Source organism: Somniosus microcephalus, chromosome 25 (assembly GCF_052327205.1).
Source record: "Somniosus microcephalus isolate GS21.2 chromosome 25, FLI_Smic_1.0, whole genome shotgun sequence".
NCBI classification, from domain to species: Eukaryota; Metazoa; Chordata; class Chondrichthyes; order Squaliformes; family Somniosidae; genus Somniosus; species Somniosus microcephalus.
This window is the reverse complement of record NC_141011.1, coordinates 748491-768429: the sequence shown is the minus strand read 5'-3', so window position 1 is coordinate 768429 and position 19939 is coordinate 748491. Positions and strand designations below refer to the sequence as shown.

The 19939-nt window shown below is 49.2% G+C and overlaps 1 protein-coding gene across 1 annotated transcript in view; it reads left to right on the top strand.

Moving 5' to 3' along the window:
* Positions 1–19939, top strand: part of LOC147100476 (proproteinase E-like) — a 172854-nt gene that overhangs the window by 144158 nt on the left and 8757 nt on the right. The window contains exon 8 of the mRNA XM_085966755.1: positions 13572–13724. Within this exon, the coding sequence (XP_085822881.1) occupies positions 13572–13724 (153 nt within the window). The remainder of the gene's footprint in view (positions 1–13571; positions 13725–19939) is intronic.

Genomic DNA, 19939 nt, shown 5'->3' with positions numbered 1-19939 from the left:
CCGCCAGGGTCATCGAGGCGAGTACTGGGTCTGCAGGGGTCGGGGGGGGGTTGCAAAATCGTGATGTGAAGGTAAGTGATGGGTGCAAGAGTGTAGAGGTGAGAATCTGAGGTAAGTGCAAAGTGTTTTTAAAAGTGTACTTACCTTTGTTTCTTCCTGCAGGCTTCTATAAGGAGAGTCTCGCACCCTCCGTGTTGCAGATGAGAGATGTCCGTTGCATTCTCAGATGCAACAAACATCTCAATTCTGTAAAAGAAAGAAGGTTGATGGGGTCTTGTATGCAAGACCTCATCAAACTGCAGAGATTGTCACTGTTTGACTGCTTCACAGAGCTGTCAAATGATGATAATTCATCGACACGTCATACGTGCTCTGCAACCGGCTTTCCCTTAATTGGCCTGCTAAGCCCGCTGGGCGGGCTTAACAAGGTCAATCAAGGGAAAATAGCGTGGGTTGGCCACAACTCGATGGAGGCGGGACTGAAACCTGACAAGCTGCAGTCCAACCTCCAACTCGCCTCCATTCACAAGATCGCCCCCGTTGTGAGGGAACAGAGAAATGGTCTCTACAGCTTGGAAAGGGAATCCAGCAGGTGCGGGAGGCAATCCTGCAAGAGAGCAACATGGTCTCAATCTCCTGCTATTTTTGGAAGGATGTGAGGAGAAGCTAATACAATAGCAAAATACTGCGGATGCTGGAAATCTGAAACAACAGAAAATGCTGCAAACACTCAGCAGGTCAGGCAGCGTCTGTGGGGAGAGAAACAGAGTTAACGTTTCAGGTTGGTGACCCTTCGCCAGAACTAGAAATAGTTAGAGAACTAACAGATATTTAAGCAAGTGTGGGGCAGGGAGAGGGTGGAGGGGAGGAAAGAACAAAGGGAAGGTCTGTGATAGGGTGGAAGACAGGAGAGATTAATGACAAAAGGGTTGATGGTGCGAAGTGAAAGGAGATAGTAATGGGACTAGTTAAGAAACAAAAGATGATTCTAGATGAGCCCATCCTATCACAGACCTTCCCTTTGTTCTTTCCTCCCTTCCCTTCTTTCCCTGCCCTTCACTTGCTTAAATATCTGTTACTTCTCCAACTTTTTCCAGTTCTGACGAAGGGTCATCGACCTGAAACGTTGGCTCTGTTTCTCTCTCCACAGACGCTGCCTGGCCTGCTGAGTGTTTCCAGCGTTGTCTGTTGTTGTTTGGGAGGAGAAGCTGTCTGATTTGAAGAAAAATGTCAAGGTAAACAGTGTGCTGTTGTTGCAATCGATTTCCCCATATTCCATGGTTATGAGAAATAATAAAGGTGCGCCATACTGAGGGGCAGAAATTGCTCTGTATTTTGCAAGTTTTCTGGGTCCAAAACTGGTTCCACCAAGTTGCATTCTGCAGCATGACGTTCCGCCCTGGAACGTTTATGGAAGTGTGCCCGACGCCACATTGGTTTGGGCGCTTTATAGGTTACCACACTGACTGCCTGAAACAAACGCAGCTGTTATTTAAATATGTTAATAAGGGTCCTGCGCCCGAATCAGGACTCTTATGAAATTGGTGTCCGTGCGCACCTGAAACATCGGGATCAATTTTAACTCAGGTGCGGGGAATTGTCGGGTTCCCCGAATTTAGTATTTCCCACACTAATCTAAATGGGTCTGTGAGACTGATGCAATTTTAACTCAATTGGCCAATTGATTTCCAGTGTGTGGGAAGCCTTGGCAATTGAGTATTTCCAGTCAGAAAGTCGCCGAATATGACATCATCATTGCTGCTGCTTTTAACGTCCACAGCAAGCCTTGCTTCTTCTGCAGGCTTCCAAAGATCACCATTGAGATGGCACAGGAGCCTGCAGGAGCAACGGCCAGCGGGAGGGCCAGATCTGCCCCCAAATTTGATGAGGCTTCACTCCAGGCATTGCTGGATGGTGCTAGGGCCCACAGGGGGGCCCTGTTCCCTTCTTCAGGGAGGAAGAGGCCTCCCAGTCAGACCAAGGCTGTGTGGCTACAGGTGGCTGGGGAAGTCAACTCCTTGGGGCTCACACAGCGCACCTGGATGCAGTGCAGGAAAAGATTCCATGACCTTCATCGCACTGGAAAAGTGAGTATGAAGTTTCCATCACCCTCAATCTGATCCCCATTGCCTTTCCTCACCAGCACTCAGCTGTAGCAATCTCTTCCTCCACATCCCACTAGACACTCACATCCATGCACCCTTACCCATTCCCTCTCTCTCTATGCTCACATTCACCTAACTATTTGACCATGCAGCCTTCACACTCCCTCTCACTCTGATGCTTTGAACACAACTGACAACACACAGGGAGGGCCCTTGATCTTGCAACCTCACTCCATCTTTGTCTCCTTCTAAGTATCTATGCTATGCAATCTCTACACTCACTCCTTCATTCTCACTCAACCTCCACTCGTCTCCCTCATTGCAGGAAAAGAGAGCTCACAACAGGAGAGAGCGAGCCAGGACAGGAGGAGGGCTGCCCTCATTAGCCCAGCTCACCCCCTGGGAGGAAGCCGTCCTGGAGATTGTCGGTGCTGACAAAGATGCGGAAGTTGGGGAAGGACAGACAGGTGCATCCCCGCAAGCTGGTGACAGAATAGTTTTCCATCTCTCTCATTGGCATTGCATGAGTCGCTGATAATAATTCTGAAGCTACATCATATGGACTTATGATCATCTGCAAAATGCAATGTGCATGGAACCTTGGCATCACATCTCTAACTTTTTTCTTGACTCCCCCACAGGACCATCGAGAGCCCCCGTCCCCAGTGTGCAGGAGGAAGAGCCTGAGCTTCCAGACTCCTCAGAGGAATCTGCAACATCTGAGAGCGCAGCGTCAGCAGAAATAAGCGCACCCAGCACCAGCGCAGACACTCACACCTCGGTGGGACCTTCGGGACATAGAGTAGAGTTGTCACCTGGTGTATCACAGCTCATAAGTGAGCATCAGCAGATTGTGGAGACAGGGACAGCAGTGGAGAGTCCTCGTCGGAGGGCGCAGGACTCTGCCAGCTCGGCTCAGCTGCATGTCGACCCTCTGCCTCTGGGTCCATCCGTAAGATCAGAGGTGATGGAACTCCATGCACAGATGCAGGAGTCTCTGGCAGGTTTTGTCTCCAGGGTCGCTGCGAGTGTGGAGTGAATGGAGGAGTCCATAGCGAACATGAGCAGAGCCTTTGTGGAGTCAGTAGCACATGAACGCATCAACACGGAAAGGATGGCTACCTACGTGGAAATGATTGCTGCCTCCATGGTAAGGCTGGCTACTGTAGAGGAGAGGATGGCTACAGTAGAGGAGAGGAAGGCTACGGCCATGGAGGAGGTTAGTTGCCAGGGTATGGAAAACATGGTGAGTGTTCAGAATAGAATGACATCTCTTGAGGAGCGATGGACATCTATTGAACAGAGAAGCCAGACCTTCATGGAAGTCCTTCTGAGTAGGACTGCTATTGCAGATACGGGTCCCCATGGCCCCCCTGATGTGCAGCAAGGTGCTCTCAAGCCACTTGCAGGCACCGAGGGGGATCTGACCCATGAGAGGGAGGTTGGTGGCAGACCTCAAGGAAGTGGGGGCTCCCCTCCAAGCGCTCACACTTCCATGCCACTGCAGAGCCCTCGGTCAGAGCCCCGCCGGAGTCCACACCCAACTGAGATAGATGTCTCAACTCCTGCACAGCCGCAGGAGCAGCAGACTGTTGCCGAGCCCTCACAGGCTCGCCACCCCAGAGGATGCCCGCCAAAGGTGTCGCGACAGGAGCAGCAGGAAAGTGAGCAAGGGGCCTCCACATCTGCTGGAGCCACAGGGGAACCACTACATAGGAGCACGCGTAAGAGGAAAATAAAGCACAAATAGTCACAAGGGTAGTCGCTTGGGTGACATGTTGTGTATTTTGTGAAAATGCCATCAGTTGTTTGTTTTGCATAAAAATTCTGATGGCAACTGCTGCAGTTCTGGCGTGTGTCATTTCGCGAATGGGGCTTTCACATTGAGGGCTTAGGATTACTTGCAGTTGTCAGGATGCTGGTCAAATAGCTTGGAATCCGCAGGGTTTGGCCATTGTCAATGCTCAGGTAAGAAGCTGCGAGGCAAAAGAGTTTGATTTACTAGGCTAAGCAAATCTGGCCAGGATGAGTGCGTTCCTTGCATCCTGGGCAGCAATGTTCTCACGTAATGCTGCCCCTGGTTGATGGGTCTCTGCAGGATGCTCGTTCTCACCCTCCTCCTCCTCCTCCTCCTCCTCCTCCTTCTCCTCCATCTCCTCCTCCTCCTCCTCCATCATCGTGATGTGAGGAGCCACTTGGTCCTCAGGAATCTGCAAGCCACGACGCTGTGCCATGTTGTGAAGTGCACAGCAAACCACGACGATTCTGGAGACCCTGGCTGCTGAGTACTGTAGGGCTCCACCTGATCTATCCAGGCATCTGAAGCGCATCTTCAGCAAGCCGATGGTTTGCTCGATTATGGATCTGGTGGAAATGTGGCTGGAGTTGTAGCGCTCCTCAGCTTCATTGGCTGGCCTCCTCAACGGCGTCATTAGCCAAGTCCTCAGGGGATAGCCCTTGTCTCCAAGTAGCCATCCATGAAGTTGGTCTGGCAGCCTGAATAGCGGAGGCACACTAGACTGACGCAGTATGAAGGAGTCATGGCAACTGCCAGGGTACTTGGCACAAACATGCAAAATCTCCTTCTTGTGGTCACACACCAGCTGAACGTTAAGGGAGTGGAAGCCCTTGCGGTTGACAAAAACACCTGGATTGCGATGGGGTGCCCTAAGGGCCACATGTGTGCAGTCAATGACGCCCTGCACCCTTGGAAAGTCTGCCAGATGAGCTAATCCAACTGCTCGCACCGTCACATTTGCACGATCCTTGGTGAAATGGATGTGATTGTGCGCGAGGGCAAAGAGGGCACCGGTGACCTGCATGATGCAAGTGTGTGCGGCCGCCTGGGAGATGCCGCTGATGTCTGCTGATGATCCCTGGAATGAGCCTGAGGCAAAAAAGTTGAGTGCGGTGGTGACTTTGATGGCCACTGGTAAGGAGTGTCCACCTGGTCCTCTGGGCAGCAGGTCTTGCTGTATCATTGCGCAGATGTCAGTCACTACCTGTCGCGAAAGTCGGAGCCGCCTTTGGCACTGCTGCTCAGTCATGTTGAGGTAGCTGACCCTGTGTCTGTAGACCCTGTTTGGGGGGTATCTCCTGTGCCGACGGGCTTCCAGGTGCTGGCCCCTTCTGGCCTGTGCTGCCTCAGGTGGGTGAGCAGCAGCCTGTCGCTCCTGCTGCTGGTGCTGTTGCTGGTGCTGCTGTTGTTCCTGGTTCTGCTGCTGCCGTGCATGGTGCTGGAGGTCCTCTAATGCCAAGAAGGGAAGGAAAAAAAGGCCTCCCATGCTTCTGGTAGTTGAGGAAGCGCTGAGTGAGGCTGGCGAGAGGGGTTTCACAGAAGGTCACACCGGAGAAGTGTGTGAGGCTCCAACCTTCCACAGGTGTGGTTAAGCCTGGTAAAAGTTGCCCCAGGCCTGAGACAACAAAGTCCTGCCACCTGCAAATGATGACTGATCAAATCTCTTTAATGGTTGACCTGCAGCTGATAGTCAGCAAGCCAATAGTACTCATGCCAGGTTTCACAGGCGTGATCCCCACCAGGCGTGTTTTACGTGGGAAAAGGGTTAAACAGGCAAGGGCCTGTTAAAATGGGATTATAAAGGCCAATTAGTGCTGTTTAAGGGCCCTAAAGACCAGTCCCGCCTGTTGCAGTGAGAATTGGAGCCCAACACCAGGGCACGCACTGCCTGCAGTAGTGAAGATCACCGTGCCTGCGGTAGTGAAGATCACCGTGCCTGCGGTAGTGAAGATCACCGTGGCAGCGGTAGTGAAGATCACCGTGGCAGCGGTAGTGAAGATCACCGTGCCTGCCGTAGCGAAGATCACCGTGCCTGCGGTAGCAAAGATCACCGTGGCTGCGGTAGTGAAGATCACCGGGGCTGTGGTAGTGAAGATCACCGTGCCTGCGGTAGTGAAGATCACCGTGGCTGCGGTAGTGAAGATCACCGGGGCTGCAGTAGTGAAGATCATCATGCATGCAGTAGTGAAGATCACCGGGGCTGCGGTAGTGAAGATCACCGTGGCTGCGGTAGTGAAGATCACCGTGGCTGCGGTAGTGAAGATCACCGGGGCTGCAGTAGTGAAGATCACCGAGGCTGCGATAGTGAAGATCACCGAGGCTGCGATAGTGAAGATCACCGAGGCTGCGGTAGTGAAGATCACCGTGCCTGCGGTAGTGAAGATCACCGTGGCTGCGGTAGTGAAGATCTCTGTGGCTGCGATAGTGAAGATCACCGAGGCTGCGATAGTGAAGATCACCGAGGCTGCGGTAGTGAAGATCACCGAGGCTGCGGTAGTGAAGATCACCGTGCCTGCGGTAGTGAAGATCACCGTGGCTGCGATAGTGAAGATCACCGAGGCTGCGGTAGTGAAGATCACCGTGGCTGCGATAGTGAAGATCACCGAGGCTGCGATAGTGAAGATCACCGAGACTGCGATAGTGAAGATCACCGAGGCGGCAGTAGTGAAGATCACCGTGCCTGCGGTAGTGAAGATCACCGAGGCTGCAGTAGTGAAGATCACCGTGCCTGCGATAGTGAAGATCACCATGCCTGCGATAGTGAAGATCACCGTGGCTGCGATAGTGAAGATCACCGAGGCTGCGATAGTGAAGATCACCGAGACTGCGATAGTGAAGATCACCGAGGCTGCAGTAGTGAAGATCACCGTGCCTGCGGTAGTGAAGATCACCGAGGCGGCAGTAGTGAAGATCACCGTGCCTGCGGTAGTGAAGATCACCGAGGCTGCAGTAGTGAAGATCACCGTGCCTGCGATAGTGAAGATCACCATGCCTGCGATAGTGAAGATCACTGTGGCTGCGATAGTGAAGATTACCGAGGCTGCGGTAGTGAAGATCACCGTGCCTGCGGTAGTGAAGATCACCGAGGCTGCAGTAGTGAAGATCACCGTGGCTGCGATAGTAAAGATCACCGAGGCTGCGATAGTGAAGATCACCGAGGCTGCGGTAGTGAAGATTACCGAGGCTGCGGTAGTGAAGATCACCGTGCCTGCGGTAGTGAAGATCACCGAGGCTGCAGTAGTGAAGATCACCGTGGCTGCGATAGTAAAGATCACCGAGGCTGCGATAGTGAAGATCACCGAGGCTGCGGTAGTGAAGATCACCATGCCTGCGATAGTGTAGATCACCGTGACTAGAAAATGTTATGCTTCTGGTGACATCAGCAACACCAGTCAGTTTGCTGAGCACACAGTGATCCGGCAGCTCACTGATGCACAGTTTGTGAGGCATCACCAGTTCATTACCTTCCCCATGGAGGCTGACAAGCGGGAAAGAGCACTGGGATTTTCCCACTTTGCTGGATTCCCACAGGTGCTGGGCACCATAAACAACACGCACAAAGCCCTGCGTGCTCCCCATCATGACAGAGCTCTGTTCCTTAACAGCAAGGGCTTCCATTCGCTCAATCTTCAACCTGTTTGTGAACACAGGGAGTGAGTCAGGCAGGTCTGTGCCTGGGTTCGTGGCAGTCATCATGGCACTTGCATACTGCGCCAGTCCTCAATATCCCCTCTGTTCCATGCTGACCATCGGGAGGTAAGATGGCTGCTGGGGGACATCTCTTCACCAACTGGCTCATGACTCCTCTCAGGAACCCGGGCACAGATGTGAAGCACCAATATAATCAGAGCCATTCAGCAAGGTGTTCTGAAACAATGGTTCTGATGTCTGGTCAGCTCTGGGGTGCGGGTGGACGAGGTGGAGGGGGTCCGTCAGTACACCCCAGAGTGAGTGTCCAGATTCATAATTGTTTTATGCATGCTGCACAATCTTGAAATACAACAGGGGTTGCCTTGGAGCTTCCTGAGGAGGAGGTGGAAGAAGTGGAGCAGGAAGATGAAGAAGGGGACGAGGAACTGGAGGATGCGGAAGAAGAGCTCGGCCCAGTAGTACTGTGAGTTGCCAGAGCTGTGAGGCTGCAAATTATTGAGGAGAGATTCTCCTGAACCATCCCTCAACTCCCTATAACACCAACACTCCCTCCTTCCATCTGACCCAGTCCTGATACACACCATATCAATGAGCTCAAAATGTACAACTTCAGGGGGGTTCCTGCTACATTATGAAGACCAACAGCTATACTAAAACAAAACATTTTACTTCACTATTCCAACAGACTCCAGTCTTCATTTGGCAAATGGTTGTATGACTGATGCTTATCTCCAAATTGCCCTCATGCAAAACCTTAGTGCCTGTCTTGTGTGCTCAGTTAGCTATTTTAGTGCTCCTACAAGGTAATTCCCCAGTGGCTACAGCTTGGGGGTGGAAAGTCACTGAACATCCGCTGAGGGTACTTGAGGTGGCCATGGTGGGCAATCTTGAGGAGCTGTGCCTAGTGCGGACTTGGCTGCAGACTGCTGGGCCTCGGCTTTGGCCGGGGCACTCTGACCTGGCTGTCTGACATCAACAGGAGCTCTGGTTGAGAGGCTGGTGGGGGGAGCAGGCTTGCTGTTATCCTGAGAGAAGACAGCAGGTGCCTCTCCAACGGTGTCAATGCCACTTGCAGGGGCCTGAGCATCATCATCATCAACATCAGCTTGCATTTATATAGCACCTTTACTGTAGTAAAACGTCCCAAGGTGCTTGACAGGAGCGTAATCAGACAAAGCCAGACATCAGCACTCTGCGCCAGATCAGCGTGCAAGTGTGCTGGGAGGCTTTGGAAGGCTCTATCCACACTCTCCTTCATGCTTTGTAAGCTGGAGGAGATGCTGGACCCCAGAGCCAAGCTAGCCACAGTCTGAGCTTCCACTGACGCTGTCACTAGCGGTTCCATCACTGTGGGGCCTCCTGCAGTGCTCATAAAGCTGACCACACTCGCTCCATAGTTGGCTGCATAGTCTCAGGGCTGTGCGCAAAGACAACAACAACTTGCATTTATATAGCGCCTTTAACATAGTAACATGTCCCAAGGCGCTTCACAGGAGCGCTATCAAACAAAATTTGACACCGAGCCACATAAGGAGATATTAGGGTAGAAAAAGGTAGGTTTTAAGGAGCGTCTTAAAGGAGGAAAGCGAGGTAGAGAGGCGGAGCGGTTTGAGCTGGACTCCTCTATGCTTGTCTGATATGGTTCCACCCCCCACCCCCAGATCACTGCGCAGGCAGTGAAGACCAAAATCTGTCCCACTATTTTTTTTAAATGTGTCTTTTGCTTTCGTAACTCCTCAAAGGATTTGGAATGCTGTTCCTGCATCCATCTCAGGAGTCAGTCAATCAGTAGGCAGCAGAAAAAAACCCAGTCTGAGTCTGTGGTAGCATTTCACCATTAAGGGGAGAGCAAATGTTTTCAAGATTCAATTTTATGTTGAATGTTATTTCCGAAGAAGCACCCTTTTCATTTTAATATAGTGAGGAATAAAGTGAAATATGTAATTACCGAAAGCATACTGTTTTGTGCTGAATACTATTCATTTAGCTGCTCTATATTAAATAAATCATCTGTTGGTTTATAGCATCAGCCCTGGTGTAATAGGAACAGGAGGAGGCCATTCAGCATCTCAAGCCTGACCCTTCATTCAGTTGATGGCTGATTATCTTAACTCCGTCTACCCGCCTTTGTTCCGTAATCCTTAATACCCTTTGCCTAACAAAAATCTATCAATCTCAGTTTTGACATTTTCAATTGACCCCCAGCCTCAACAGCTTTTTGGGGGAGTGAGTTCCAGATTTGCACCACCCTTTGTGTGAAGAAGTGCTTCCTGACATCACCCCTGAATGGCCTGGCTGTAATTTGAAGGTTTTGCCCCCTTGTTCTGGACTCTCCCACCAGGGGAAAGAGTTTCTCTCTCTCGACCCGATCAACTCCTTTAAAAGACTCGGGAAAGTATTAAATCCACCTGCTGAAGACAATCAGAATGCATCACTTAACGTTTGTACACATTTTATATTATAGAAACATAGAAACATAGAAGATAGGAGCAGGAGTAGGCCATTCGGCCCCTCGAGCCTGCTCCGCCATTCAATGCGATCATGGCTGATCATCCAAACTCAGTACCCTGTCCCTGCCTTCTCTCCATATCCCTTGATCCCTTTAGCCTTAAGAAATATATCTAACTCCTTCTTGAATATATTTAATGAATTGGCCTCCACCGCCTTCTGTGATAGAGAATTCCACAGGTTCACCACTCTCTGGGTGAAGAAATTCTTCCTCATTTCTGTCCTAAATGGCCTACCCCTTATCCTTAGACTGTGACCCCTGGTTCTGGACTCCCCGGCCATCAGGAACATCCTTCCTGCATCTAGTCTGTCCAGTCCTGTCAGAATTTTCTAAGTTTCAATGAGATCACCTCTCATTCTTCTAAACTCCAGCGAGTACAAGCCCAATCGACCCAATCTCTCCTCATACGTCATTCCTGCCATCCCAGGTATCAGCCTGGTGAATCTTCGCTGAACTCCTTCCATGGCAAGAACATCCTTCCTCAGATAAGGCGACCAAAACTGCACACAATACTCAAGATGTGGTCTCACCAAGGCCCTGTACAACTGCAGCAAGACATCCTGTTCCTGTACTCACACCCTCTCGCTACGAAGGCCAACATACCATTTGCCTTCTTAACCGCCTGCTGCACCTGCATGCTTACCTTCAGCGACTGGTGCACAAGGACACCTAGGTCTCGTTGCACTTCCCCTTCTCCCAATCTATTGCCATTTAGATAATAACCTGCCTTCCTGTTTTTGCCACCAAAGTGGACAACCTCACATTTATCCACGTTATATTGCATCTGCCATGTTCCTGCCCAATCACCCAACTTGTCCAAATCATACTGGAGTTTCTCGACATCCTCCTCACAGCGCACACGCCCACCCAGCTTTGTGTCGTCTGCAAATTCAACATAGTATTAAAAGGGACAAGGCCGTGAAATTGGGAACTTTAAAGCCGGCTATTAAGGCCAGTTTTGCGGAAGAAATCGCAGCCGCTTGCTTCTGGCATGGAACGCGGCTGTCGCCATTTTGGGCAGGTCGGCAGTGCTGCCATTGCCTGTTTTCGCCGCCCATATTTAAAGGATGCAGATTGTGATGTCAATTGGCGTGCAATGCCTGAATTGACGCAGGATCAGTGATTTTCAACATCGCTGCTCTTGGTTGCACCCTCTCCAAACCAAGCACGGAAGAACGTGCGTGCAGCAGTACAACAGAGACGCTGCCAGCGCTTCTTAAAGGGACACACACATCTTTCAGGTAAGTTTAGATTTGTGCTTTTGGACTTTTTTTTTACATTTTATTGGAGTAGTGGCTTAGTGCAATACATTTATAAAGTTGTTAAAGTGTGCTGCTGGACACTTGCAAGGCTTTGGTTGTTAAAGGAAGGCCTCTGAGAACACCACTTGTTCCCAGTCCTGGGCACTCTAGTTGCAGTCCCCCTTGGGCTGCAGCAAAGGGGACAAGCTGTTCGCGGAGGGAGGAGGAGGAGGAAGAAGAGGAAGCAAAAGAGGAAAAAGCTGAAGAGGAAAAAGCAGAAGGAGGCAACCCAGACAGCCCCTTTCTGGCCGGGATATCCGGGATGGAATGATCCGCCTGCGGTACCAGTGACCACAACCCCAATTCCACTTTGAACATTTGTTCCACACTTTACTTTCCCTCTGTTACTGACCATCACAGTGCCCTCTTGGCCACAATGCTGAATAAAAGCCATCACAAAGCAAGCTTTCAAATCCAACTTTATCCATATATGCATCCAATATTACATCAACAAAACAACTAATCACCCTTGTGCATTCCCTTAGTACTATCTTGTGTGTGCCTTTGCCTATTCTAGTGATGTCACACAGTACTACCCCAGTGGCTGCAGCATGGCTGGTGGAAGGCTGCTGACTTTCAACGGAGGATACTGCAGATGGACTTGCAGGACGACCTCGAGGAGCTGGTGGCTGGGAGCGTCAAATCAAGTGAAGGTGTTTCTTCTTCACTTTCCTTTCCCTCTTGGTCAACCACTGGCTGGGCAGACTGGATTTCTTGGGTGTCTGAAATGAGGTAGGGTTGTGGTGAGGGGAGGGTGGGAAAGCAAGAGCTGCATGCTTACACCATGTGCAGCTTGTGCATGAGGAGATATTGTGAGATGAGGGGGAAGTGGGATGTGAGAAGGAGGATAATGTATGAGGATATATCTTGTATTCTTTCAGCCACGCCACTTGCCATGGCCATGCCCCTGCCAAGAACGGCCAGCACCGTCTCCTCCAAGGAGGTGAGGTGAAGCTAAGAATGTGAGGTGTGCCTTGTGTTGGGTACAGATGGTTGGTAGGTGAGTTATGGGGGGGTGGGGGGTGTTGTGCAGTTGGTAGGAGATGGCTTTTGAAGATGTATTCACTGACCTTGACCACTCGCCTGAGGTCATGACATTTCTTTGGGCACTAGAGCCACTGGGGGCGACATTGCTTGCAGTGATCTGGTCCACATCCTTCTTTCTAGAGGGCCTCCTGGCCCCCTGTGGGTAGAGGACCTCTCTTCCAGTGTTGACCCCCTGCACAAAGCTGGAGTGTGGCGTCCGGGACCCTGGGTGCCCCTTCCCTGGCCTGTTGAGCCATTTGCGTCAGTGCTGAAGCACCTTTAGCACTTTTTATGTACGGAAGGCAGTTCAGATTTAAGAGCTGTGGACTGCCTAGTTCTGAAGGATTTTAATTTATTTTAAGGTGCAGAAGGCAGCTCCACTTTCAGAGCTGCAGACTGCCTTGAAGCAGGCCGGCTTTAAGTTCCAGCGATGTGAACTTCGGCCCCTTGTGAAGCAGCGCAATGGTTGCTGGGCTGCACTCTGATCCTGTTAATTAGCAGGCAGCACCAAAGTGATGTGCTGCCTGCGCTGTCTGACCGGGCGAGGGCATATCTCGCGCGTCACTGGGCTCACGCTCCTTTTTTGTCATTATTGAATTTCCCGGCCCAGGTGTTGTAAATTAAAAGGTAGCAAACCACAGCTGGGATGTCACTCGTGCTGCTGGTGTTGAACGATTCTGAAATGACACACTATGCAAAGTTACTATGACTTGCTGTTTAATATTAAACTAAATTGGTGTCTTTAGTTTAGGAGCAGTGGGCATTTGGGCTAAAGCCACATTGGAAGATGCGGAATAATGGTGATAAAACCTTTAGGGCCAAGATTCAGAATGTGTGCTCCTGTCAGCCTCATCTGCTGGGACTTTAGCTTGGACGATTGTGGACATGAGTCCCACAATTTTCCATCCTTTATGATTTCCCATTAGAATGTCAAATCGTAGGGAACCTGCTTGCGATTTTCTGACATGCTCCTGCCCCTCTGGTGTGTAAAGTGCTTGTTGGAATTAGGTAGGTGGGTAAATGTGCACAAAGCCCCAAAATGAGGCATGTTAACCATTCTTTGCAAATTATAAGGAGATAACTTGGTACTGGAATAGCGTGAAAAGGCCAACTGAGCTTTCAAGCTGCAAAATGGCAACGTATTAAAAAACAACGTAATGGAGAGATTTCTTTTACTTCAGGGTGACCCAGGCAGTCCTTTGAATTGTTTTGGTAGTGACGGCAGGTGGTATGTGAATGGCGTGGGAAGCTTCATGGGACCGTTTCAATGCAACACGGCGAGGAAGCCCAGTGTCTACACTCGAGTGTCTGCCTTTAACAGTTGGATCAATGATGTAAGTAAAACATTTAAATTCCAAGTCGGAAAGTGTTGTTTTGAATCATTTATCTTTGTGTACCAAATCAACTATGAATGAAAACAAGCTGGACCCTGACAATATATTAAATAACGATGCAGTAGCCTATATCATGCCATTTGAAATATTGATAGGATACATAACTAGTGGTTTAGAGATAACACACTAGCGATATAGAGATACATTATGAGCAATACAGAGAAATCTCACTAGCGATACAGAGATACAACACCAGCGACATAGAGATACCTCACTAGCGATATTAGGTTGATTTGGCTATTATAAATTGACCCTTAGTGTTAGGGGATTAAATACGTGGGGTTACGGGGATAGGGTGGGATATGTGTCGGTGCAGGCTCGATGGGCCGAAATGGCCTCTATCTGCACTGTAGATTCTGTGATATAGAGATACCTCACTAGCGATATAGAGATACCTCACTAGTGATATCGAGATACCAAACTAGCGATATAGAGATATCACACTAGCGATATAGAGATACCCCACCAGCGATATAGAGATACCTCACTAGCGACATAGAGATACCTCACTAGTGATATAGAGATACCTTGCTAGTGATATCGAGATATCTCACTAGCGATATAGAGATACCTCACTAGTGATATAGAGATACCTCACTAGTGATATCGAGATACCTCACTACTGATATCGAGATATCTCACTAGCGATATAGAGATACCTCACTAGCGATATAGAGATACCTCACTAGTGATATAGAGATACCTCACTAGTGATATCGAGATACCAAACTAGCGATATAGAGATATCACACTAGCGATATAGAGATACCTCACTAGCAATATAGAGATACCACACTAGCGATATAGAGATACCTCACTAGCGATATAGAGATAGCTCACTAGCGATATAGAGATACAACACCAGTGATATAGAGATTCCACACTAGTGATATAGAGATACATCACTAGTGATGTAGAGATACCACACTAGCGATATAGAGATACCTCACTAGCGATATAGAGATACCTCACTAGCGATATAGAGATACCTCACTAGTGATATAGAGATACCTCACTAGCGATATAGAGATACCTCACTAGCGATATAGAGATACCACACTATCGAGATAGAGATACCTCACTAGCGAGATAGAGATACCTCACTAGCGAGATAGAGATACCTCACTAGCGAGATAGAGATACCTCACTAGCGAGATAGATATACCAAACTAGCGATATAGAGATACCTCACTAGCGATATTGAGATACCACACTAGTGATATAGAGATACCACACTAGCGATATAGAGATACCTCACTAGCGATATAGAGATACCACAGTAGTGATATAGAGATACCTCACTTTTGATATAGAGATACCACACTAGTGATATAGAGATACCTCACTAGCGATATAGAGATACCTCACTAGCGATATAGAGAAACCTCACTAGCAAAATAGAGATACGACTCTAGCGATATAGAGATACCTCACTAGCGATATAGAGATACCTCACTGGTGAAATAGAGATATTTCACTAGTGATATAGAGATACCTCACTAGTGATATAGAGATACCTCACTAGCGATATAGAGATACCTCACTAGTGATATAGAGATACCTCACTTGCGAGATAGAGATACCAAACTAGCGATATAGAGATACCTCACTAGCGATATTGAGATACCACACTAGTGATATAGAGATACCACACTAGCGATATAGAGATACCACACTAGCGATATAGAGATACCTCACTAGCGATATAGAGATACTTCACTAGCGATATAGAGATACCACACTAGCGATATAGAGATACCACACTAGCGATATAGAGATACCTCACTAGCGATATAGAGGTACCTCACTAGCGATATAGAGATACCACACTAGCGATATAGAGATTCCACACTAGCACTATAGAGTTACCTCACTAGCGATACAGAGATACCTCACTAGTGATATAGAGATATCTCTCTCGCAATATAGAGATACCTCACTAGCGATATAGAGATACCTCACTAGCGATATAGAGATACCGGCGTAGTTTCTCCGCTCCGGGGAAGTACTGGACGACGAAGGGTACTGTGTTGGTTGTGTCCCGTGTTTGTCTTCTGAGGAGGTCTATGCGATTTTTTGCTGTGGCCCGTCGGAACTGTCGATTGACGAGTCGAGCGTCATATCCCGTTCTTACGAAGGCGTCTTTTAGCGTCTGTAGGTGTCCATCGCGTTCCTCCTCGTCTGAGCAGATCCTGTGTATTCGCAGGGCTTGTCCATAGGGGATGGCTTCTTTAACGTGGTTAGGGTGGAAGCTGGAGAAGTGGAGCATCCTGAGGTTGTCCGTGGGCTTGCGGTAGAGTGAAGTGCTGATGTGTCCGTCTTTGATGGTGATTCGTGTGTCCAAGAATGAAACCGATTCTGAGGAGTAGCCCATGGTGAGTTTGATGGTGGGATGGAACTTGTTGATGTTATCATGTAGTCTTTTCAGTGATTCTTCGCCGTGGGTCCATAGGAAGAAAATGTCGTCGATGTATCTGGTGTATAGCGTTGGTTGGAGGTCCTATGCAGTGAAGAAGTCTTGCTCGAACTTGTGCGTGAAGATGTTGGCGTATTGGGGTGCGAATTCGGTCCCCATGGCTGTTCCGTGTGTTTGGATAAAGAACTGGTTGTCGAAGGTGAAGACATTGTGGTCAAGGATGAAGCGGATGAGTTGTAGGATGGTGTCTGGAGATTGGCTGTTGTTGGTGTTGAGTACTGAGGCTGTCGCAGCGATGCCGTCATCGTGGGGGATACTGGTGTAGAGTGCCATGATGTCCATCGTGGCGAGGAGTTTTCCTGGTTCAACTGGTCCGTGGGTGCTGAGTTTCTGTAAGAAGTCTGTAGTGTCACGACAGAAGCTGGGGGTTCCCTGTACGATGGGTTTCAGGATGCCCTCGACGTATCCAGAGAGGTTCTCACACAGGGTTCCGTTGCCTGATACGATAGGACATCCAGGTGTGTTGGTTTTGTGTATCTTTGGGAGGCAGTAGAAGTCTCCCACGCGGGGAGTACGTGGGATGAGAGCACGTAGAATGCTTTGAAGGTCTGGATTGAAGGTCTTGATCAGTCTGTTGAGTTGGCGGGTGTGTTCTTTGTTCGGATCTGCGGGTAACTGTAGTGTTCCTGGTTGTCCAGTTGTCGGTATGCTTCTTTGCAATAGTCCGTTCTGTTCTGTATGATGATGGCTCCTCCTTTGTCTGCTGGTTTGATGACGATGTTGCGGTTTGTCTTGAGAGTGTGGATGACGTTGCGTTGTGCTCGGGTGACATTCTGGACTGTCTTGTGAGTGCGGCGGATGAATCTGGCGTTGATGCATCTCCTGACAGCTTGAGCATACATGTCAAGGTTAGGGCAGCGACCCTCCGGAGGGGTCCAATTTGACTCTTTCTTCTTCGGTTGCTGCACTGCGGATCCCTCTGTCTGCTGTTCTGGATCATTGGTTGCCTCATTGGGTTCGCTGCTGACATCTTGCGATTTGTGGAAGAATTCCCGGAGCCTCATTCTCCTGATGAATTCCTCTGTGTCTGCCGCGAGACCGATGGGGTCCATTTTGGTGGTGGTGCAGAAATTGAGCCCTCGGCTGAGAACTTCAATTTTGTCTGGTTGAAGGGTGTGGTCGGACAAGTTGATGATGGACTTCCCTCTGGTTTCAACCGTCGTACCGGGGAAGGCTTGGTTGCTGCTGGTGGTGATGCCGAGTTTCTCAAGCTTCCTGTTCTTGGTGTGCATGTAGGTAGTGTAGTTCCGTTGCCTCATCTGTTTGGCGGTGTCTCGTAGCTGGTCTGCTGTGTCCTGAGCACAGGCTGAGAACATCGACTCTATCTCGGTTTCGAGGTTGTGGCGTCTGCTGTAGAGCTGGTGTATGAGATGTTTGAGGAGTGTGCGAGAGGCACGATGGCAGAGTCTCTCAGCGTAGTCTGTGTTGTAGGTCGACTTGAGTGGGTTCGTGATCTGTAGTCCTTTCGGGATCTTGTCTGCTTTCTTGCATCTCTGCAGAAACTTGATGTCTGTGTCGATATGCGCGATCTTCTTGGAGATCCTCTCCACTTTGAGCCGGCAGTTTGTGGTGTCGATAGTAGCCATGGTGTGGAGATGCCGGTGTTGGACTGGGGTGGACAAATGTAAGAAGTCACACAACACCAGGTTATAGTCCAACAGTTTTATTTGAAATCACAAGCTTTCGGAGCGCTGCTCCTTCGTCAGGTGAAGTGGAGAGATGCATAAAAACACAGCTTATATAGTCAGAGAATAATGCCAGACTTGAGTCGTCGTTGGCTTGTTCTCTCTACACAGATGCGGCCGGACCTGCTGTGATTTCCAGCAACAACAAAAAATGTTTTTTTGTCTGTTTTTTGTTTTTCATACAGACCCCAGCATCTGCAACATTTGACCCTTTGTGATCCCACCTCATTGTTCTTTGATGTAATGTTTTCCTGACTAACCTGTTTGGACACCATTCACACCTTTGATTGCTGTGATTATCTCTCTGCCGAGGTGTGATAAATGGCAGTTAGAAAGATTACCTGTAAACATCTGGCATTATTCTCTGACTATATAAGCTGTGTCTTTATGCATCTCTCCACTTCACCTGACGAAGGAGCAGCACTCTGAAAGCTTGTGATTTCAAATAAAACTGTTGGACTATAACCTGGTCATAGAGTCATAGAGTTTTACAGCGCAGAAAGAGGCCCTTCGGCCCATCGTGTCTGCGCCGTCCATCAATCCCTGTCCAGTCTAATCCCATTTTCCAGCATTTGGTCCATAGCCTTGTATGCAATGGCATTTCAAGTGCCCATCCAAATGCTTCTTGAATGTTGTGAGGGTTCCTGCCTCTGCCACCCTTTCAGGCAGTGAGTTCCAGCTTCCAACCACCCTCTGGGTGAAAAAGTTCCTCCTCAAATCCCCTCTAAATCTCCTGCCCCTTACCCTGAATCTATGCCCCCTTGTTATTGACCCCCCTACTAAGGGGAAAAGTTCCTCTTTATCTACCCTATCTATGCCCCTCATCATTTTGTACACCTCAATCAGGTCCCCCCTCAGCCTCCTTTGCTCCAAGGAAAACAACCCCAGCCTGTTTAGTCATTCTTCATAGCTGAGGCGCTCCATCCCAGGTAACATCCTGGTGAATCTTCTCTGCACCCTCTCCAAAGCAATCACATCCTTCCTATAGTGAGGCGATCAGAACTACGCACAGTACTCCAGCTGTGGCCTCACCAGCGTTTTGTACAGCTCCATCATAACCTCCCTGCTCTTATATTCTATGCCTCTGCTAATGAAGGCAAGTATCCCATATGCCTTTTTAACCACCTTATCTACCTGTTCCGCTGCCTTCAGGGATCTATGTACATGTACACCAAGGTCCCTCTGACCCTCTGTACTTCCTAGGGTCCTACCACTCATTGTGTATTCCCTTGCCTTATTTGTCCGTCCAAAATGCATCACCTCGCACTTTTCAGGGTTAAATTCCATTTGCCACTTTTCCGCCCATCTGACCAACCCGTTTATATCGTCCTGTAGCCTGAGGCTTTCCTCCTCACAATTTACCACCCCACCAATTTTCGTGTCATCCGCGAACTTACTGATCATACCTTTTACATTCTCATCCAAATCATTAATGTAGATCACAAACAGCAAGGGACCCAGCACCGATCCCTGAGGTACCCCACTGGACACAGGCTTCCAGTCACAAAAGCAACCTTCGACCATCACCCTCTGCCTCCTGCCACTCAGCCAGTTTAGGATCCAACGCGCCAAGGCCCCCTGGATCCCATGGGCTCTTACCTTCTTGACCAGTCTCCTATGCGGGACTTTGTCAAAAGCTTTACTGAAGTCCATGTAAACCACATCCACAGCATTTCCCTCATCCACACACCTAGTCACCCCCTCGAAAAATTCAATCAGATTGGTCAGACATGATTTACCCTTGACAAAGCCATGCTGACTATCCCCGATTAATCCTTGCCTCTCCAAGTGGAGACTAATTTTGTCCCTCAGAATTTTTTCCAATAATTTCCCTACCACAGATGTTAGGCTCACTGGCCTGTAATTCCCTGGTTTATCCCTGCTACCCTTCTTGAATAATGGTACTACGTTAGCTGTTCTCCAGTCCTCTGGTACATCCCCTGTGGCCAGAGAGGTTCTGAAAATTTGTGTCAAAGCCCCTGCAATCTCCTCCT